The following is a 20,561-nucleotide window of genomic DNA, read 5'->3' as shown; positions in this document are numbered from 1 at the left end:
TTTTCACAGAACTAGAACAAAAATTTTCACAATTTGTATGGAAACACAAAAGACCCTGAATAGCCAAAGCAATCTTGAGAACGAAAAACGGAGCTGGAGGAATCAGGCTCCCAGACTTCAGACCATACTACAAAGCTATAGTCATCAAGAAAATATGGTACAGGCACAAAAACAGAAATATAGATCAATGGAACAGGACACAAAGCCCAGAGATAAATCCACACACATATGGTTACCTTATCTTTGATAAAGGAGGCAACAATATACAATGGAGAAAAGACAGCCTCTTCAATAAGTGGTGCTGGGAAAACTGGACAGCTTCATGTAAAAGAATGAAATTAGAACACTCCCTAACACCATACACAAAAATAAACTCAAAATGGATTAAAGACCTAAATGTAAGGCCAGACACTATCAAACTCTTAGAGGAAAGCATAGGCAGAACACTCTATGACATACATCACAGCAAGATCCTTTTTGACCCACTTACTAGAGAAATGGAAATAAAAACAAAAATAAACAAATGGGACCAAGGAAACTTTAAAACTTCTGCACAGCAAAGGAAACCATAAACAAGACAAAAAGACAAGCCTCAGAATGGGAGAAAATATTTGCAAATGAAGCAACTGACAGAGGATTAATCTCCAAAATTTACAAGCATCTCATGCAGCTCAATATCAAAAAAACAAACAACCCAATCCAAAATGGGCAGAAGACCTAAATAGACATTTCTCCAAAGAAGATATACAGATTGCCAACAAACACATGAAAGGATGCTCAACATCATTAATCATTAGAGAAATGCAAATCAAAATTACAATGAGATATCATCTCACATCGGTCAGAATGGCTACCATCAAAAAATCTACAAACAATAAATGTTGGAGAGGGTGTGGAGGAAAGGGAACCCTCTTGCACTGTTGGTGGGAATGTAAATTGATACAGCCACTATGGAGAACAGTATGGAGATTCCTTAAAAAACTAAAAATAGAACTACCATACGACCCAGCAATCCCACTATTGGGCATATACCCTGAGAAAACTGTAATTCAAAAAGAGTCGTGTACCGCAATGTTCATTGCAGCTCTATTTACAGTAGCCAGGACATGGAAGCAACCTAAGTGTCCATCAACAGATGAATGGATAAAGAAGATGTGGCACATATATACAATGGAATATTACTCAGCCATAAAAAGAAACGAAATTGAGCTATTTGTGGGTGGGTAGACCTAGAGTCTCTCATACAGAGTGAATTAAGTCAGAAAGAGAAAGACAAACACCGTATACTAACACATATATATGGAATCTAAAAAACAAACAAAAAAATGGTCATGTAGAACCTAGCGGCAAGATGGGAATAAAGATGCAGACCTACTAGAGAATGGACTTGAGGATATAGGGAGGGGGAAGGATAAGATGGGACAAAGTGAGAGAGTGGCATGGACATATCTACACTACCAAATGTAAAATAGATAGCTAGTGGGAAGCAGCTGCATAGCACAGGGAGATCAGCTCTGTGCTTTGTGACCACCTAGAGGGGTGGGATAGGGAGGGTGGGATAGGGAGGGTGGGAGGGAGGGAGACGCAAGAGGGAAGAGATATGGGGATATATGTATATGTATAACTGATTCGCTTTGTTATAAAGCAGAAACTAACACACCATTATAAAGTAGTTTATACTCCCATAAAGATGTTAAAAAAGATAAAAAGTTACCTATTGATTTATAACCATCACACAGTGGCCTCTTCTCATATGGCTCTTAGGGGTGTTAACCTTTCCAACGCTAGTTCAGGCTAGCTGCACAGGAGGACAGATTACCCCAACCTGAGTTGACTCACCTCAATGGTGAGTTTCCCCATTCAACTCCAATTCCAGGGAAGAAGTTTTAACACACAGAACACCAACTTATATAACTCAATTTCCAGACACCCTTATAACCATCCTCCTTAGCCTCAGGCTTTTAGCATTTGGTCTCCATTACACATCCTACAACTACAGCTGGCCCCCAAGACACTGGCTTTTATTTGATATTATTTACATGGAGTTAGGCATCCTTGAATCCTACATGCAGATGTAATGCACATAACATATAATTAGGTCATATCAACTTTAGTGGGGAAATATGATAACTTTTTATACTCCTGCTGTAAATGATAACCCAATCATCCTGATCAAGAGGACACCTAATGAAGAATGACTGAGTCTTTGCTAATCACCTCGGATAAGTCTCCGTTTCTCGCATGAATTTTGGCCATGCTTTCCAGCCAGGTCCTCCGTAGCTCGGGGGTACTTGCGTAGGAGTTTGCCAGGCTGTACTGGAGATCCACCAGCATCTCGGGATCCTTCTCATGCTCCTTCATCTGAGCCGTGGCCATTAAAACAGTCCTTATACGTTTAGTCAGATCTTTCACCTCTGCTGGGAAATTGCTGTTCTTTGGAAAACAGAGAGCCTGGGTCATTATCTGTTTAGAACTCACTTCAAGTTATGTTTTTAGCTATGGCTTGGCATCAAAGTCTAATGCATTCTAAATATTGTTCACAAATATGTATATTCTTTATGGACAAATTCTATGTATTGTGATTGTGGCTGTACACATTTGAAGATGAATTGTAGTCGATTCCATTTTGTCTCCTAGCCTATGTTCTTCTAGTAATAGCATCCCGACATCCTCTAGCATCCTCTCTGGCTCTAGTTCACATGATTTGAATGGGTCTACTTCATTCCCAGGCACCAGGGGTGACACATGATATGGGCCCGGCCAATCAATCATATTCTTTTATACTCCAGGTCACAGTGATTGGCTTAGGGATGGGCATATGAAACAAGGTTGGATCAAAGAGACTCAGTCCTGGGACTTTAATTAGCACTATAGAACAAGGTGCTTTTCCCACCCATAGAATACTACCACTGTCCTCAGAATTTCTGAGAGAGTAAGCTCATGGGGAGAGCCTACCTGTAAACGAAGTAAAGGAAGAAGAAAACTGAACTGAGAGACAAAGAGAGAGGTAAAAATAGAGGCAGTAGGGGAAGGGGATCTGAAAACATTATTTTAATCCCTGGGTTCAGCCATGCCTGACACCAGGCTCTATCCCTGAACTTTTCAATATTATAACTGAAGGACAAGTCTCCAGAAAGGTTTTTTTTTTTTTTTAATTATTTATTTTATTTATTTATTTTTGGCTGTGTTGGGTCTTCGTTGCTGTGTGCGGGCTTTCTCTGGTTGCAGTGAGCGGGGGCTGCTCTTCGTTGCGGTGCACGGACTTCTTATTGTGGTGGCTTCTCTTGTTGCAGAGCATGGGCTCTAGATGCATGGGCTTCCGTAGTTGTGGCTCATGGGCTCTAGAGTGGATGCTCAGTAGTTGTGGCGCACGGGCTTAGCTGCTCTGCGGCATGTGGGATCTTCCTGGACCAGGGCTCAAACCCGTGTCCCCTGCACTGGCGGATTCCCAACCACTGTGCCACCAGGGAAGCCCCTCCAGAAAGTTTTAAAAGAGATAAAATGAATTTGACCAAGAATGGGATTATGAGAGCAACACTGTATTTCTTGGTATCTGATATTTGTGATTAGTTTTCTTGTTAAGTATCATTCAACCCCATATCTTGGAAATGCCACTTAACTGAGTATATGCTGAAAGTGTAAGAGCTGATTATCCATTCAAGCAAGCGGACTCAGTATAAGTACTCAAAGGGTAAATAAACAAAATACAGAATTTGTATTTTTTATGATTTTGGTATCTCGCGAAAAGAATCCAGTTTAGTTTATTCCCAATTCTTTAAAAAAGTCTACAAAGCATTTCTTACTTTCATTTGCTTGTCTCCATTAGCAAAATTATTGGTAATTGCAAGGGAATGTTGAAACCGAGAGCCTCCAATCCCAGCATCAGCTATTAACTGGCTTACGGCTTTGATAAGCTGAAAGAGAAAAGGAAAACGGAACCTCAAAAGCAAGTAACTCCGAAATACTAGTTGTAAAGAAATCCATTGAGTTGGATGAATGTATCATTAATTTCTCCCTGTAGGCCCAATGAATGTGCTCAGAATCTGGTGGGATTTGGCATCCTAGAAACAATCATGGTCCCTGAGTTATGTATTCTATGATTCTATTCCCTGGCAGAAGAAAGGAAAAGTACAGGTGGAGTTATGGGCTTTGCTGATTTCTGCCCAGCTGCACTCTTTCTATGAGTTGGAACTCAGTGTGATGGGCATCTTTAAGGAGGAATCTGATGGAAGAGTTGGGAACTGGTTGCCCTGGAAACAGCAGGCTTTTATCAATGCTGAAACAAATGAGTGGTTTTGACAACAACATTAATGGAAATCGGCAGTACTTACTTGTAAGTGGGACCGGACAATTGACTTTTGCTTGTTAAATTCAAAATTCTTCCTCATAAAAAAGTATAGAAGTGCTGACGCTTCCGTCTGAGTTGACCGTGACCTGTGGTTGCAGCATTTTAGGACTTCATAGCAGAATGATCCACACAGGTCGGCAGGCCCTTGGAAGAACGCTGAAGGAAACTGCGGAAACAGAAGTGCTGGTGAAGTGAGCAGATTCCTTCATTTTGCTCTGTTCATTCTCAAATTTTAAAATCCCTTAGAATAAAATCTTTCTTTCTTTTTTTCTTAACCTAGACTTTTTCTCCCATTTGCAGGTGGAAGAGGATATAATCTTATTTACTGAAGTCTATGTTAGTATTTTTTTTTTCCTAGAAATAATCATTCTCCACATTGTAAGTATCCCTTGCATCAGTAACGGATGACTACCCAAAGCAATGGAATGAGAGCTCTGAAAAAGTTTCTATTCACCCAACACTGTAAAACCACCAGGGTCCTCAAAGGTGGACTCTCCTGTATCTAATGCAGAACCTTTGACTTGGCAGGAACGGACATCACAGTTGATGGTGTATATTTTACCTAACTCTCTGCCACAAACACTGAGAACCCAAAGAATTGATGGCCAGGTGCTAATTTTACTCCCTTTTGATATCCAGCAGATAGGCTGCCAAGGTTCTGAACTTATTTTGAGACCATGAATCAAACAGTTTAATAAAACCAAACAAATCGTCTAATAAAACCAAATAAATCAAATAGAAGAAAACAAACTTTCTTCCCTCGATACTGAGAGATGTAAGGATTGATATGTGTTTATTGTCAGCAATAAACACTTCACTGAGCTTTTCTTGGAACCTGGAGGACCCTTACCTTGCATACAAATAGCCTCAAAGAGGCAAATACGTGCTTCAGTGCTGTGGCTGATTGGTTGACTTGAAAAAAGAGCATGTAGGTATCAAAGACCCTTTTCATCATTGAATTTTGACATTCAGATTGTTGGAGTTGTCTCTGGAAATTTAACACAGCAGTTATTTAGGATGAGTGAAAGGACACCTGTATTCTTTCAAAAAATATCTACTCTGGTCCTACTATGCGATAGGCACAATTCTGGGTGTGGAAATAAAGTGCTGAATAAGCTCTATGTTCCCAATGAAACTTACATATAGCAGTGATTGAAAAAAGTTACTAAATAAGAAAATAGAGTAGAATAATATATGATGGAAAGTAATTGCTTTGGGGGATAAGATTACTTTATATAGGGTGGTTAAGACCTCCCTAATGGATGAATTGACATGTGAGCTGAAAAAGTCAGCCATGGGCAGATCTGGGAGGATTGTCCAAGGAAGGAAAAACAGTTGGTACCAGGGACTTGAGATGGAATGGAGCTTATGAGTTCAAGCAGAGAAAAAAGAGAAAAAAGAAAAAAAGAGAAAAAAGAGCAGAGTAGCCTAAGCATGGTTAGTGGGGCAGGGTTGGGAGAGAGGTAGCAGATGTGGTCACAGACAGGCAGGTCCTCAAAGGCACTGATAGAGCCTGTAAGATGTATGAGATTTGATTGACATTTCCATCGAGCAATAAAGAATTAAAATGTGGATTTTGTTTTTTCGACTGCCATGCTGACATTTTACTTGAAAATAAAGACTTCCTTGCTATAATCATTCTGTTTGGTGCAGACTATTCAACCGACCCAACTTTCTCTAATTTAACCCTTAACATTTGAAAGCTCATTAGGTTGAGCTAATGTTTTTAATAACTTCATTGAGGTGTAACTGACATAATTTCTATAGTTCATATTTTATAAAAGTTTATATTTTATATTCTATTGTATGGATATGTTTCAATACTACTATTTTAAAAAATCCATTCACCTGTTGATGTACTTTTGGGTTGTTTCCAGTGTTTAATTATTAAAAAAAACAAAGCTATGAATATTGATGTACAAAGCTTTGTGTGAACAAATGCTTTTATTTTTCCTGGGTAAATTCCTAGTATTGGAATGGCTGGTCACATGATAGATTATGTTGAATCTTCATTCCAGCATATGTTTTTTCAAAGTGTTTGTATCATTTTGTATTCCCACCATCAGTGAATGAGAGTTCCAGTTTCTCCATATACTTGCCAAAACTTGGTACGGTCAGTCTTTTTAAACTGCAGCCATTCTAATGGTAGGTAGTGGAATCACTTCACCAAAGATATAGAGATGGTAAGTAAGCACACAAAAAGATGCTCAACATTATCACTCTGTTTTCTCTAGCTGTTGTATCTGTTTATCTGTTGTATCTAGCTGTGCTTTGTCTCTCCCTTTGATACTGAAAAAGTAGAGTCACGTTCTCTCTCAGCCCAACTTGCCTGACAGTAAAGCAAGAGAAACAAGGAAGAAAGATTGTCTGTTACTGGACAATAAGGAAATATGTCTGTGTGTATATCAATTGAGCATTCGCCAACTTCTGATAAATTCTGAATCTCTTCTTTAACATGCTTTCCACTCACACTTAGGTTGATTTATGTAAGGTTAATACATTTCGTTAAATGTCATAAAAACCTTAAAAACATATTCTTGACTTCGCATGACTTTTCCAACTTTCATTTTATCATATTACAGAAGAAGTTACAGTCACACTCACCTGGTGGACCTGAGTGAAGAGGGCTAGCAGGTCTAGAATAGTCAGGCAAACCTCTGTAGCAATATTGGCCTCTGTGTCCACGTGGTGCACGATGTCTATTTCATTGGAGTTGCCTACAAAATAAAGTAGAAAATGCATAAATGTCCGAGACAAATCTTTGTACCCTATAAAGAACTTTCTTCTATTACAACATAGTCAATGTTTACTGGTGTTTTGATAAGTAATTTTATTAAATCAAAGTGCTTTCATTTGTTCAATCTCTTTATCAGCTGAAGCAAAAACAGAGACAGAGTTTTTAGTGGGTGCTATAGACTGAATGTTTGTGTCCCCACAAATTCGTATGTCAAAGCCCTTATCCACAATATGGCGGAGTCTTTGAGAGGTAATTAGGTTATGAGAATGGAGCCCTCATGAATGGGATTAGTGCCCTTATAAAAAGAGACACCAGAGAGATCATCTCTCTCTCTCTGTCACGTGAGGACACAGCAAGAAGTTGGCCATCTGCAAACGTGGTTCTTACCAGACATCAAATCTGCTGGTGTCTTGATCTTGGATCTCTCATCCGCTAAAACTATGAGAAATAAATGTTTGTTGTTTAAGCTACATAGTCTGTGGTATTGTGTTGTAGCAGCTCGAACTGATTAAGACTGTGTGGGTGCCCTTTTAATTTGTCAGCTATAGAGTTTCCAAAGGACCAGAGTATTCTGTTCTCCATTATTTCTCACTACTTTTCCATTGATTCAGCTATTGGTAGAGTCATATTTCCTCCATAATCAGTCTGGGTCAAGTTTTATGGTCCCAGATTAACAGACCAAACGTAGAGTCTAGTGGATGATCTGCATTAATGGCCTCGTCAGAAAGGGATTAAATGTGTTTACAGGTTAAGGCAAATACCTTCAAACAGCTAACTGTGTGGTCACCTGTCCATAATCAAGAACACTTACATGATACAAAAACACTGGATCCCATTTTCTCCTCATTCACACCTGGAATGTGTGCAACACTGGATTCGAGATGGCACACTTGCTGCTTCTAGGACATGGACAACTTTCTCCTCTTCCCAAAGAGTGGACAATAATCCGGTTGAGAGAGGCCACCCTAACCCCTCACAATGCCAAGTCACCTGGTTCCAGAGGAGCTACAGTGAGCATACTATATTGAGAGTTTTACTTTTCCCCTTTCTCCTCATAAGGACACTACTTTTTTTTAGATGCTTCCAGCTGATTCTCTCCTCCCAGAAATGTTCCTCAGGCTACAGCAAGCCTGAAAACCAGTGGTCTCAGGGGCACAGCAACATTCCTTACATTTCTGAAACATAATGCATTTTACGTCCTGCACACATCTAGAGAAAAATGATAACCATCTTGTTGCTATTATTTCTGGTATACTTACTGGTCATGGTATTGTCTAACATCTGTAGGAGTTTAGGGTTAGAAAGTGCATTTTTGCCTCGAATTATCGGTAAAGTTTGTGATCTGTGCTGTTTCTGTCCTTCATGACTGGAAGTGGTGTGCATCCTGAAAATGAAATGACAAAAACGCTTAAAGTCATAGGGTATGATAACCAAATTTTCATTCAAATTCTCTTGATTGAGTCAAATGTTAAAAAAATTTCTGAATAGAGACTTTTTATTAAAAATATTAATTATAGGTGACATGATGAGAGGAACTTTTAAAAGTACGTTTGGACAAATTTTATTTAAGCCAGAAAAGGGTTCAGAATGGTAACAGATACTAAAGGATAACAGACAAATAATAGATGCTGAATTAAATTCTGCACAAACATATTCATTATTATTTAATGAAATCATGGGATTCCATGCATGTTCAGGTGGTCATTGGTTGATCAGAAAGGCATAGTGGTAGACATTAAAAAAGTACAATATTATATAGTTCAATTGTATCAATTATTTTTAGGAGGTAAAATGTAAAAAAGTAAAATCTAGTCTAAAACAACCCTTTGTCTCCTACTTCTTTGCATTTGGAAATTCTTACAGGATTTGTCTTTGCATTGGTGTCAGGTCCACAGCAGGGCTGACATATGATCCTTGTGGGGGAGACAGCTGAGGTCGCTTCTGGGCTGCTGCTTTCCCAGAGCAGGGACAATGGCCAGGGCTCTTATTCAATACCCCTTGGCACTTCTAACTGGGGGAATGCGGAAGTAGGAATATTTCCTGTTCCCGACTTTCATTTAAGCTAACTGATGGCCAAGGTCATAGAAAATTTCTTTGAGGAAAGCAGGCAATAGGAGATACTGAAGAGTCAAGACTGAAAAAGAAACAACTTTTTCTCTTTGTCTTACTTCTCAAGGCTTATTCGATTCTGGCTAAATCAAATGCTCTGGATGGATTGGGACCCTAGAGATCTAACTTTGGCTTTCAGTAGGCAGGAGAGTCTGGGTCATTTCTGTAGCTACAAGGAATAATGGGTTTGGGGCTGTATGGTTTGGGGCTGTATGGCTTGGACCTTTGGGACTGGATTATTTCCAGGTTTTGAGTCTCCTTCAGTCTGTAACTCCTGGAGGAAAAGCCATGGCTTCTGGGAGGGGAGTCGTGGGAATGACCAGGACCTGTCCAGATGGTTTAGGGAGGGGCCTAAAGTCTAACCCACCAGACGTCTCCAAAACTGCAGTGACCTCAGGTGGGCTACGACTGTCATTAAAGTAATTGTTTATAGTCCTCTACTCAACTGCCATTTATTTTCTCATAAGGGGGCCATTTCAAGGGGTCCCCATGGATAAACAGGCAAAATTTATTTTATGGTTTATTAGCTATATACTACATTCATATTTCTTTCTAAAGCTCTTTCTAAAATATAGCCATTTTCATATTATACATTATTATGATACTCCTGGGGAGAATAAATCAAACTGGAGAAAATTTTAGCAAAGAATTCTGATTTACTAGACCCAGAGGAGCTTTAAGGCAGGATTTTAGGGCAAATGTTTCCTGTAGGGTAGGTTAATGAAGGGTGACCCTAGGCTTTATATACTATTCTAATGACTAAAAAATCTAAAATGAGCTTATGGGGCCAGCTATGCTTCCTATTGCCTTTGACCCTTTAAAAAACACATTAAGCTCTAAGAATACTGATAAATTATTACACTTACTAAGAGGAAAGGCGAGATATGACCTCACATTTTACTTTGTCACTAGATTAGCAAACATTATAATAGGCATTTATTGGAATTATGTCTTTTCAGGTTCAATTAAATTAAGATACTCATTGACCCTATACAAGGCATTGTACGCTAGGTGCACATAAATAAGGCAAATCCTTGCTTCTAGGTTTTCACAAGCTAGTGGGGCAGATAGGGATGTACCAACAAAGTTTCTTCAGAGAAACATACAGAGTTACTTGAGATCTGTTTTTGGTTTGATATATATATATACACAGACACACACACACACACACACACATGCACATGTGTGTGTGCATATTGTGTGTATCCACAGCCTATATATATATATATGTATGTATGTATACACACACACACACACACACACACACACACGTACACTCACAATATAATTTTAAATATCAAGCAAATGTGACAGTACCATTGCGGCAAGAGGCCGGAAGTCTGGCAGGATGGATTAGATCCTTTGAGAGTTCCATTGTTTTGGGTGGACTGCACGAATTTAAACGCAGCAGCAATTTTTCTGCAAGGAAAACTGAAGTTTTAATATGAGCTCAGTGTTTGTAATTGATATATGAATTAAAAAAAGGCAACTGACAAAGCGATTACTGAACAATGAAATATTCCACATGCTATGAAAAATAAAATCACATTTTCTTCTGGCAATGGGAAATTGCGGGTTTAGGGAAGATGCCAGGGGCACTGCTGTCTCTCATGAGAAAAGGATGACAGCACAGTTTTCTAGATTAATTGCTTTTTTTAGTTTATTGGAAGTATTTTCTTAAATAGGTATCTTTCAAGTTATATTCATATAAAGATGGATAAATTAGTTGAGAAGTTACATGAAATGTGGTTTCCTTTCAGAAATGTGTTTTGTGCTTTTTCCCTGGACAGCTTTAACTGTTCCTAGATCTACTACGGCTATAGGGTAATCATCAAACTTCTATGACTAATGTGAGGTCAACCTTAAAATCCTTATTTGCATTTTAACATTTCTAACATAAATCTCTAAGTCTAACCTGATCCATTAATAATGTCATAAGTTTTTTCAAAATATCAGACTAACCTTTTGGAATTTAAAATTATTACCTTATTATGTTACGTTTTCCTAGGTATCTGAAATTTTGAAGACAAACACTAGAAAGGAAAAAAATGTCACATTCTAATTATTCACGCCTTTTTATTTATACAGAGTGTTCATCCAAGTATATTAAAAGAAAAATATTGTTTTCTTTAAATAGTTTATGCATTATTACTGATAGATCATTCACCATATGGTACCTAGAATGAAAAATGGCATACTAAAGTATTTTGAAGGTTCTAGAAAAAAGCGTTATGTAATCAACTCTAAAACTTACTCCAAGATGCTGAAGAAGTCGGACACCTCTGGACTGGGCGCTCTTTGCCAGTAGGCAATCAGAGTCTCTGAAAGGAAACACCGAGTAGCATGAGACTCTTTGAAATTCAAAGTTTTTTTCTTTTTTTTAAATTTAAAGAACTCTCTTTACCCTCTGAAACTGTTTTCATAATGTGAAGAAAGCACATAAGAAGACTCCTGGTTTCTGCTTGATCTAACTTGTCAAACCGAAGAGTTGAGCCTATCAAAGACAAGGGTCTTGGGATCTAGGAATGAAGAACCAATTAGGATTGAGTAAGAATAGGAGATTGCTGACTGGTAATATGCTCGGTAAGTTTGGGAGGGAAGCTGCACCTTTTCACAGTTGTCAGTCTTCTCACTGCTCTTCTCATTGGTACTTGGGTTGGAGTCAAGACTTGCTAACGAAGCTCTGGAATCAGCATGGTTTACTGTAGAAATAGCTATTGATGAAAATGCTGTAAACACAAGCCACAGCACACAGACGGTAATGAGATGCGTGGGCACACAACACAAAAAGCTAAAATGATGAACCAAAAAGATGCTGACCATTCAGGTGGTAGCAGTATTGTGAAAAGCTGACATAATAGAGTCTGGGATTGGCATGAAAGATATGCAACTTTAAAAATATTATTATAACAGCCATGCCAGCATTAAGGATTTAGGAAAATGTAGACCATTTTAACTGGAAATATATCTTTTTCCTTTGATTTCTTAAAAAGCTTTTTAAAGAAAGTTTCTGTTTTAAAATGCATAATAAAAGTTCCTAATGATGCTTTGGGGGAAGAAGCTTTCAATTTTTGACAGTTTATAAGAAATTAAGATGACATTTCCAAAATAGTTCTTAAAAATAATCTTTGAAGTTGAAGGGCTATTATACTTTAAAAGGCCGTATGCAATGAAAACTTCAAGATTGTCTCCAGAATGAAACAATTTGATAACATTGGAGAAGACTGCTCCTCGATCCAAGTAAAAATGAACACTAAGTAGAAGAGGAAGTTGCTGGACGGCATGCAAAGAAATATGTAACAAGACTCTTCCGCTACATAAATGCAGTATACTTTGTCACATAGGTTAGGTGTAATGAATTATGGAGTGGGTAAAAAGCACAGTGATATACAACGTAAACACGGATGAGAGTTAAACACAACTGTCTGGAAGGTTTGAAGTACCTGCTATGGAATTTAAAACATCTTTAGAAAATGATGTGTCCACAGAGTTTGCATATTTCATAGCTGACTGGGTGTGGAATCCTCCATTGGTGCTGAGGTCATCTCTAGACCCCTGTATTCAAAGCACAGAAGAAATTAGTGGGAATCATCATATTTCAGCATTGCAAACCCACATATGCCTTCTTCGTTACACTTTCCAATAGATGATATGTGATTTGATCTTTTATATTTCAGCAAAATCTTCTGCCAAACTAGGCAATGAAAATTAATATAGTTAAGCCATACTCTTAGTCACAGTTTAATTTCTTATGTGATTTAAAAAATTTTTAACAATGTAGTAGAAACTATCTTTTAGATATAGACTAAATGGCTGGAATGGTTATTAATAAATTCACTGATTTAAAAAAATTTTAATTGAGGTATAGTTGATGTACAATATTATATAAGTTTCAGGTGTACAATATAGGGATTCACAATTTGTAAAGGTTATACTCTATTTACAGTTATTATAAAATATTGGCTATATTCACTATGTTGTATAATATATTCTTATAGTTTATTTTATACATAAAAGTTTGTACCTCTTAATCCCCTACCCCTATTGCCCCTCAACCCCCTTCCCTCTCCCCACTGGTAGTCACTAGTTTGTTCTATATATATGTGAGTCTGCTTCTTTTTTTTGTCATATTCACTAGTTTGTTGTAATTTTTAGATTCTACCTATAAGCGATATCATAAATTCATTGATTATATTGTAGATTATATATCATTATTATCATGGATTATTTTATGTATATAACTATTATTTAAAACTAGATTTTAGGTACTTATTATAGGCCAGTATCTATGATGAATGTTCTCTATTCCACAATTTAATCCTCCTAAGAACCTTGTGATACAGGTATTCTCTTCCATTTCATAAATGAGGAAACAGAGGCTTAAAAAAGTTGGATAACTTATCTAAGGTCACATAGATAGTAACTGATACTATTGGGATTTGAACAAGGTCTAAAAAAAAAAATACCAAAGACATAGCTCCCAACTTCTAGATGGTAACATCTTGCCTAGTGCTGGCTTCAGCAGTGCGTCAACTCATCTGGGAGCTGAACACAGTCAAAGGATCTCAAGAGGGTTGTTGTGAAGTCACTAGGCTGGCTCAGTGGAGGAGGGGTGACAAAACAGGCCACTCCTGGGCTGTGACTACAAATAAGGCACGTGGCTCTACTGACACCAGATGGGCCTAAACCTGATGCAGAAAGCTGGTGGGGAAAGGTGTACACTGAGGATGGGGCCATGAATGCAACAGAGGAACCTGGTACAAACTGGAGAGAATTGGAAGGTGGTGCAGAGAACAGAGGACAATGAAAACAAAATGCTGAAAAGATGGACAAGTGGAAGGCGTCAGTGACCAATCTGGAACAAATGACACAATGTAAACGTCTCAAAACACCTAGCAAGAAGTGCTGTTTAATCCTTAGTTTGGTCACAGTTAGGGGAAAATAGTTATCTATGGCAAAAATATAAAAAAGGCAAATTCTTTATTAAGATAGACACTTGGAATATTCTGCAGACGTACCTGATTCGATGTATTGATGGTAAAAGGGTACAGGTCCTTCAGGTAAATCCTTGGCATATTGTCCAGAAGCATGCCATAGAGGGGCATGTATAAACTTGCTATCTGGGCCTGCTTCTCCTAGGTGAAAAAGTAGTCAAAAGAAATGATTCACGTAAAAATCAATAGACTTGTAGGTTTGATATGCATTTAATGCAGTGAACCATTAAATGGTGTTTAGGGAAGGGAGAGAGGAAGACCACTTACTGGTTCTCTGTATCGATCATCAAATGAATGCTTAGCCATTAGATTTTTTAGGACAGCTAAAGCCAAGTGCCTGATATCTTGGTCTTCTTGCAGAGCAAAGCCAACTTCTCGGAGCAGAATTCCGATTAAGAAGTGTTTGCGGCAAAACTCATTTGTGACTGAATATTCAGGCATATCTTTGTGAGGAAGGTAAAGAGATCATGTTATTGAAAATCAACTGATCACTTGATAATCAAGAGAGATTTAGCAAACAACTATCAACCCCTCTCACTGCTAGGAGGGATTCAGTAATACAGAGATGAAAAATGTGAAGAGGTGCATTCAGCAAGTATTCTGTTTATACTAATCCAAATAGTACTCAGTGTCAAATGTCAAATTCCATAAAAGTGGCATGTCTACAATAGTACCGGAGTTGAAAGGAGAAAAGCTTATATTCTGCCTGGAGGAATCAGGAGATGTGACCGGAGGGAATATGTTGAGATGGACCTTTGAGGTTGCTCAAGGTTGAAGATGCAAAAAGTCCGGGGAGCGGGGGTGGGGGGGCAGTTGGAGGCAGTGGGTGGAGGAGAGGAGGTTGGGAGAAGGGAGAGGGTTTCAGTGGCACAGACTTCTGAAAGCACAGTTATGTGGGGAGCACAGGTATGGAGGAGACCAGTAAGCACAGCAGCCAAAAGAGGAGTGGGGAGAATTAAGACTTAAGAGATACACTGGGACTGGATGATGGACAAAATCAAGTACAAATTCCTAAGCTGGTGTCTAGGTCCCTGAACCATTTGCACGTAATTCTATAGGAAATGTTAAGTGACTGACAGCTTTGAGATCAGTGGCCCAATCGGACCTATGCTTTATTGAGCCATTAATATGATAGGCTATAAATGGGAGTTAGACTGTAGGGAGATGTGGGGTGAGGGCTACCATCCAGGAGGCTGGAGGAACAGGGAAGTGGGGATGGTGAGAAGGCCTCTGGACCTGGGGTAGCAGGACCCAAGTAGTAGCAGTAAAATCACCAGGACACGTGAGCTGCAGGACGTAAAAGAGCAAAGAGAGAGGAAAACCAAAGGGGGCTGCACCCTTTTGAGTCTGAACTATAGAGAAAAGAGTGTTAAAATCTCAAGTAATAGTGCATTTATTGAGAATGGGCCAATGTGCTTCCTAAACGTAACTGTTAATAGCAGGAATAGCGTCCAACCTATAGAACAGGTATTGTGTGCCAGCACTCGGCTAAGCGCTTCGCAAGCGTTATCTCCGTTACTCCTCATAGCTACCCGTTAGGAAGAATGAACTATTAGAATACTCCAGGTCATAACTGACCAGGAGCAAAGTAAACACACTGATTTTTTAAAAATACTGCCGGGGGCAAAAGTACGGGGAATGTGGAAGTTCAGGAAGCTAAGATCAAAGGGCTTAGTTTAAATAAATCTTTCCATGAAATACTGAGTAATAGTGAGGGGCCAGAAAGAGAACCAAGCTTTCCGATTCCCAATCTATGGCTAGAAAAAAAACTGCCAGGACTATTTGAAGTTATAAACTGGTCTGGGGTAAAAATAAACTTATATGATTCTAATAATCTCAAATCCTGAGAGAATGGTTTGAACTGGGGTGTGGTTTATTGATAGAAATATCATATAGTTTCATTGAGCAAGCGTGTTATTACATACGATTGGGAATTTTATTTATGATGCACTCTAAGGAAATTTCAGATGCTTTGGGAAATTAAAACAATTCCAACTCTGGAGAATAAAGTATGAAAGAATTCAAGTTGGGGAAGCATTTAATTATCTGTGACAAGAGAAAAGCTCAATCAACTTTTTGACTATTTTGATTAGATGATATTAAACATATGGCTATTTATTAGCATCTGGAATTTCCAGTTGGAAATCTGAAGTATCTATACTCATCAATATTATCAAATTATGATGTGGTTATTGATGCTGAGATAGTGTAATATAAAATATCATTATTTACCTGATGCATGTAACTCTTGTATTGATTCTGAAGGTGTCAAAGGATCTGGAGTTAATAAAAATAAACAAAAAATTCAGATATATACATACTCAGATACACACTGTATTCATTAACTCTGTGTAATTTATACTGAAAAATTAAAATACACTGTCCTAAAATATGAGTGAGTCCCTTCAATAAAGCTTTGTTTTTCAAGACAAGTACCTTAGGTTGTTTACTTCTTTCCTTAAAAATGAATGCCATGAACAGAATTATTTTAATTCTTAGCCTTCTTCTTGGACACCTTTTTGTTCTATCAGAAATCTGCTTGCTACAAAACATATTTTTATGTTCACTGTTGATAATATCATATCTACACAGAGACTGTCAGGCCTTTTTCCGAGCTACTGATAAGTAGTAAACAACCAGAATCCAAATGACAAAAACAGGTTTGATCCTCTTGAGTGTCGTAACCAGCCTGCCTAATGCAGTAATATCTTGGCACTAGTTCATAAACATAAAACAAAACAAAAAGCAAAAAATGTTACAGTCCAAAATAACTTTTCCACCCTTTATTCTATGAAGGCATTTAGATAAATGTATTTCATAAATTGGAAAAAGAATGGAATAATGTATACAGCTTATATTTAAGATTGACATGACAAAACTTTTATAGGCTTGATAATGTACGTTACTTTCTCTTTCCTTCCAAAATATTGGTGTGAGCTATAATACATATGAAGAGGCTCTTTACCATCTTAGTTTCTGCTTTCCATGAATATCAAAACTGTGCCTTGTAATTTACTCATGCTTAGAAGTATTTAGCTAATCAATTTATTTATTTTATTGAGGTATAATTGACATATAACATTATATTCGTTTCTAGTGCACCACATGATTTGATATATGTACACCTTACAAAGTAGAAGTAAAGTATTTTAAGGTCCTAAATCATTTAAGTATTTTCTATGTAGCTTGATGTTTGATTAGTTTCTGATGTCTAGATGGGTGATGCTTATTTTCTACCATGATCATGCTGATATGTGTGTGTATATACATATTTTAACAAAAGTAAGAAATGAAAATATTGTCTATAGACCATTTATACTATAGTAAGTATAGTAAACAATATGTGAGGCCCCATTTTTACCTGTGCGCCCATCTCTGCCTCTTTCTGACCCAGAGTTATTGAGTATTTACAATGGTGCCCATTTGCCTGCCTTCTTTTCTCCCTTTCAAGGTAACAGTTTTCTTTGTATAAAACTCATTTTGAGGAATTGCATTTTCATGTACACACATTGATAATCTTAAATGAATTTATACTCACAAAGTATAACTTTTCCTCCCTGTAATTTTATGTCTCTCAAAATCAAAGGAAAGTTGTCTTTTGGAGCCAGTATGGTGAAAGACAGTATGGGTCTAGGTTAAAATTCTTTTTTTTTTTTTTTTTTTTTTTTGCGGTACGCGGGCCTCTCACTGTTGTGGCCTCTCCCATTGCGGAGCACAGGCTCCGGATGCGCAGGCTCAGCGGGCATGGCTCACGGGCCCAGCCGCTCCGCGGCATGTGGGATCTTCCCGGACCGGGGCACGAACCCGTGTCCCCTGCATCGGCAGGCGGACTCTTAACCACTGCGCCACCAGGGAAGCGCAAGGTTAAAATTCTTTGATTTACAAGCATCAATTTTATGGTTTTCTTGGCCTTCTCATTAATGAAAAAGGAAACATAGACAAAAACTGAGAAATACAGAGCTGTATTCTTTACCACATGCCACCAACTTCTGCCTTTTAACCTGATTACCTGGGTCTAATCCCACGTGACAACTTCAGACAAAACCAACATTGAAGAAACAGGACAACAACAACAAACAAACAAAGGCAAAACAAACAAACAAATATATTTGTTCCCGTTGTAGGAACAGACAAAAATTCTGGGAATTATTACCTGGAATGTTTGCTGATCTTATGGGGAGACACAAAGGAATAAAGTGTTCATGCTGACATACTTCTTGGAGGAAATCAAATTTATACTGGCATAAGGTCTGAAAAAGAGGCAAAGAAACGACTATTATTCACACACTAAGAAAGTTAATGGAAAATCTGCACTTGAATCTTACATCTAAAAAGGAGGTGGAGTTACTTTTGTGTGACCACTGGGTCACTGTTAAATTTAAAGGATTTTGTCCCCTCTGAAGTGGTAAATGTAGTCAGGCCCCCTGTTTTTGGAGATTGGACGAGGCCTGTTCAGGAAATGATCCCATCTGCAACCTACATTGAGCTTCTATGAGATACAATCTTACTCAGACCTATTTTTTGCTTCTTTTGGCATGTATGTAACATGTTTATTCTGGGAAAAATAGGTCCTCACCACACGTACAGAGGTTTTCAACTACACTGAGCTCAAAGAACATATCACTCCAATCAACTCCTAAGATCCAGTGCTAAGGAAGACAATGGTGCAGATAATCGAAAATTAGAGTGAATCTCTCTCCATCTGCCATTTATTTATTTATTTATTTATCTTTTTGTGGTACGCAGGCCTCTCACTGCTGTGGCCTCTCCCGTTGCGGAGCACAGGCTCCGGACGCGCAGGCTCAGCGGCCATGGCTCACGGGCCCAGCCGCTCCGCGGCATGTGGGATCTTCCCGGACCGGGGCACGAACCCGCGTCCCCTGCATCGGCAGGCGGACTCCCAACCACTGCGCCACCAGGGAAGCCCCATCTGCCATTTATTTTTGGAGTACGTTATCTAATTCCACCTCTTCCCTGCCCTAGCAAACAGGTCTGTCATTTCAATAATGTTTTGAGTAGGACAGAGATAAACGAAGTGCAGACATGGTCTAAGACAACTTAAAACAATCACATAAGTAGGAACAGTTAGCATGTTCATAGCCATTCTATTTTCATTGTCGTGCAAACTAAGTAATCAATTTTTAAGACTCAGATTGTGTTCACTGTATTCACTAATATCTGCTAACAAAACAAAATATATTCCATTTGCTCAGATATTCTAGAATCATATTTTATGGCAACTTTAGTCAATAATTTAAAATACTGCCATCTCAAACAAGGGTAGTATCTGACTTAATCCTTTGCACATCCAAGTGAAACGAAGCATAATTAAATTACATGGTAGTCATTCTTCACTGAGTATGTTCTGTTTGGTTTTTGATAAAATATATAGTTTAAGTTCGCTGGAATTATACCTAAAATGATATTCTGAAAATGTCACGCATAACTGGAGCACTAATGAAGGATATCCTTCCAAAAAATATTTACAGAGAGAACTGGATTCTCAAAATCAAATGACATATAACCATGTAACTCTCCTAGCCTAAAGTAAATCTCCACTGCCAAAAAACAATGTTCAGGCTCCTAAGCATGACATGAAAGGCTCCAAGAAGATCATTATTTATTTTTGGCTTTTCTATATTCGTTACTCTTTCCCAATACCTAGATAATTTCCCATTGGGGACTAATCTTCCTCCCAATGGGTAAAGGTTAATGGGGAACTATTAATTCAGGTGCCCTGTCTTCCCTCCCTAAGAGGCAGGCATGTGACCCAAAGCAGGTTGGTCACATGCTTCCTCTCTGGAATGTAAATCTTAAGCCGAGTATTAAGAAGGAGAAAAGGGTCCCATTTGCTTATTTAGACAGCAGCAGACCCTGGCCACTGGTTCATCCTCTGTGATTACTCTTGTGCCTGGAAGTGCTCTTTTCCAAGCTTAGTTCTCCAGCTCTTTCATCAATGCTGTTTACCCCAATATCCTTCCCCAAAATTCCCTTTTGCTCAAATTGGAGTAAGCTTCTGTTGCTACGAGACAAAGAACCTTAACTGATAAACTTTCACAGTCTGGTCCACTTGCAGTCTTATTTCCCTCTAGCATATGCCATACTCATACTCATAGCTCAGTGGTTCTCAAACTTGAGAATGCACAGGAATCACCTGAAAGTCTTGTTGCAATCCAGATTTCTGGGCTCCACCCGTGGTAGCTCTGTTCCGAGATTTCTGGGCTCCACCCGTGGTAGCTCTGTTCCGAGATCACTGGTCTAGGAACCACACTTTGAGAACCGCTGCTCTCTAGACAGTACCGTTCCCTATCTCCCAAAACATAGCCCCTATTTGGGTAGGGTGATCAACTGTCCCATTTTGCCCAAGACTGAA

General features: G+C 38.5%; 1 protein-coding gene across 10 annotated transcripts in view; it reads right to left on the bottom strand.

The window, feature by feature from the left end:
- DOCK10 (dedicator of cytokinesis 10) overlaps window positions 1-20,561 on the bottom strand; it is a 280,479-nt gene that overhangs the window by 26,039 nt on the left and 233,879 nt on the right. For 4 of the 10 annotated variants that reach the window (XM_022567817.3, XM_022567812.3, XM_022567811.3 and 1 more), the window contains exons 30-45: window positions 18,342-18,438; window positions 16,421-16,465; window positions 14,456-14,631; window positions 14,213-14,329; window positions 12,638-12,749; window positions 11,802-11,923; window positions 11,599-11,713; window positions 11,449-11,515; window positions 11,180-11,227; window positions 10,512-10,625; window positions 8,345-8,469; window positions 6,953-7,065; window positions 5,199-5,336; window positions 4,332-4,514; window positions 3,804-3,914; window positions 2,218-2,433 (exon numbers count right to left, since the gene is read on the bottom strand). In XM_022567817.3, the coding sequence (XP_022423525.2) occupies window positions 2,218-2,433; window positions 3,804-3,914; window positions 4,332-4,514; window positions 5,199-5,336; window positions 6,953-7,065; window positions 8,345-8,469; window positions 10,512-10,625; window positions 11,180-11,227; window positions 11,449-11,515; window positions 11,599-11,713; window positions 11,802-11,923; window positions 12,638-12,749; window positions 14,213-14,329; window positions 14,456-14,631; window positions 16,421-16,465; window positions 18,342-18,438 (1,899 nt within the window). The remainder of the gene's footprint in view (window positions 1-2,217; window positions 2,434-3,803; window positions 3,915-4,331; window positions 4,515-5,198; window positions 5,337-6,952; window positions 7,066-8,344; window positions 8,470-10,511; window positions 10,626-11,179; window positions 11,228-11,448; window positions 11,516-11,598; window positions 11,714-11,801; window positions 11,924-12,637; window positions 12,750-14,212; window positions 14,330-14,455; window positions 14,632-16,420; window positions 16,466-18,341; window positions 18,439-20,561) is intronic. The other 6 variants (XM_022567818.3, XM_022567815.2, XM_022567813.3 and 3 more) reach the window with 3 other exon arrangements.

The sequence above is a fragment of the Delphinapterus leucas genome, chromosome 8, assembly GCF_059928025.1.
Source record: "Delphinapterus leucas isolate spDelLeu-1000000601 "Yukka" chromosome 8, BTC_Dleu_Yukka2, whole genome shotgun sequence".
Lineage (NCBI taxonomy): Eukaryota > Metazoa > Chordata > Mammalia > Artiodactyla > Monodontidae > Delphinapterus > Delphinapterus leucas.
This window is presented reverse-complemented; position numbering and strand designations above follow the sequence as displayed.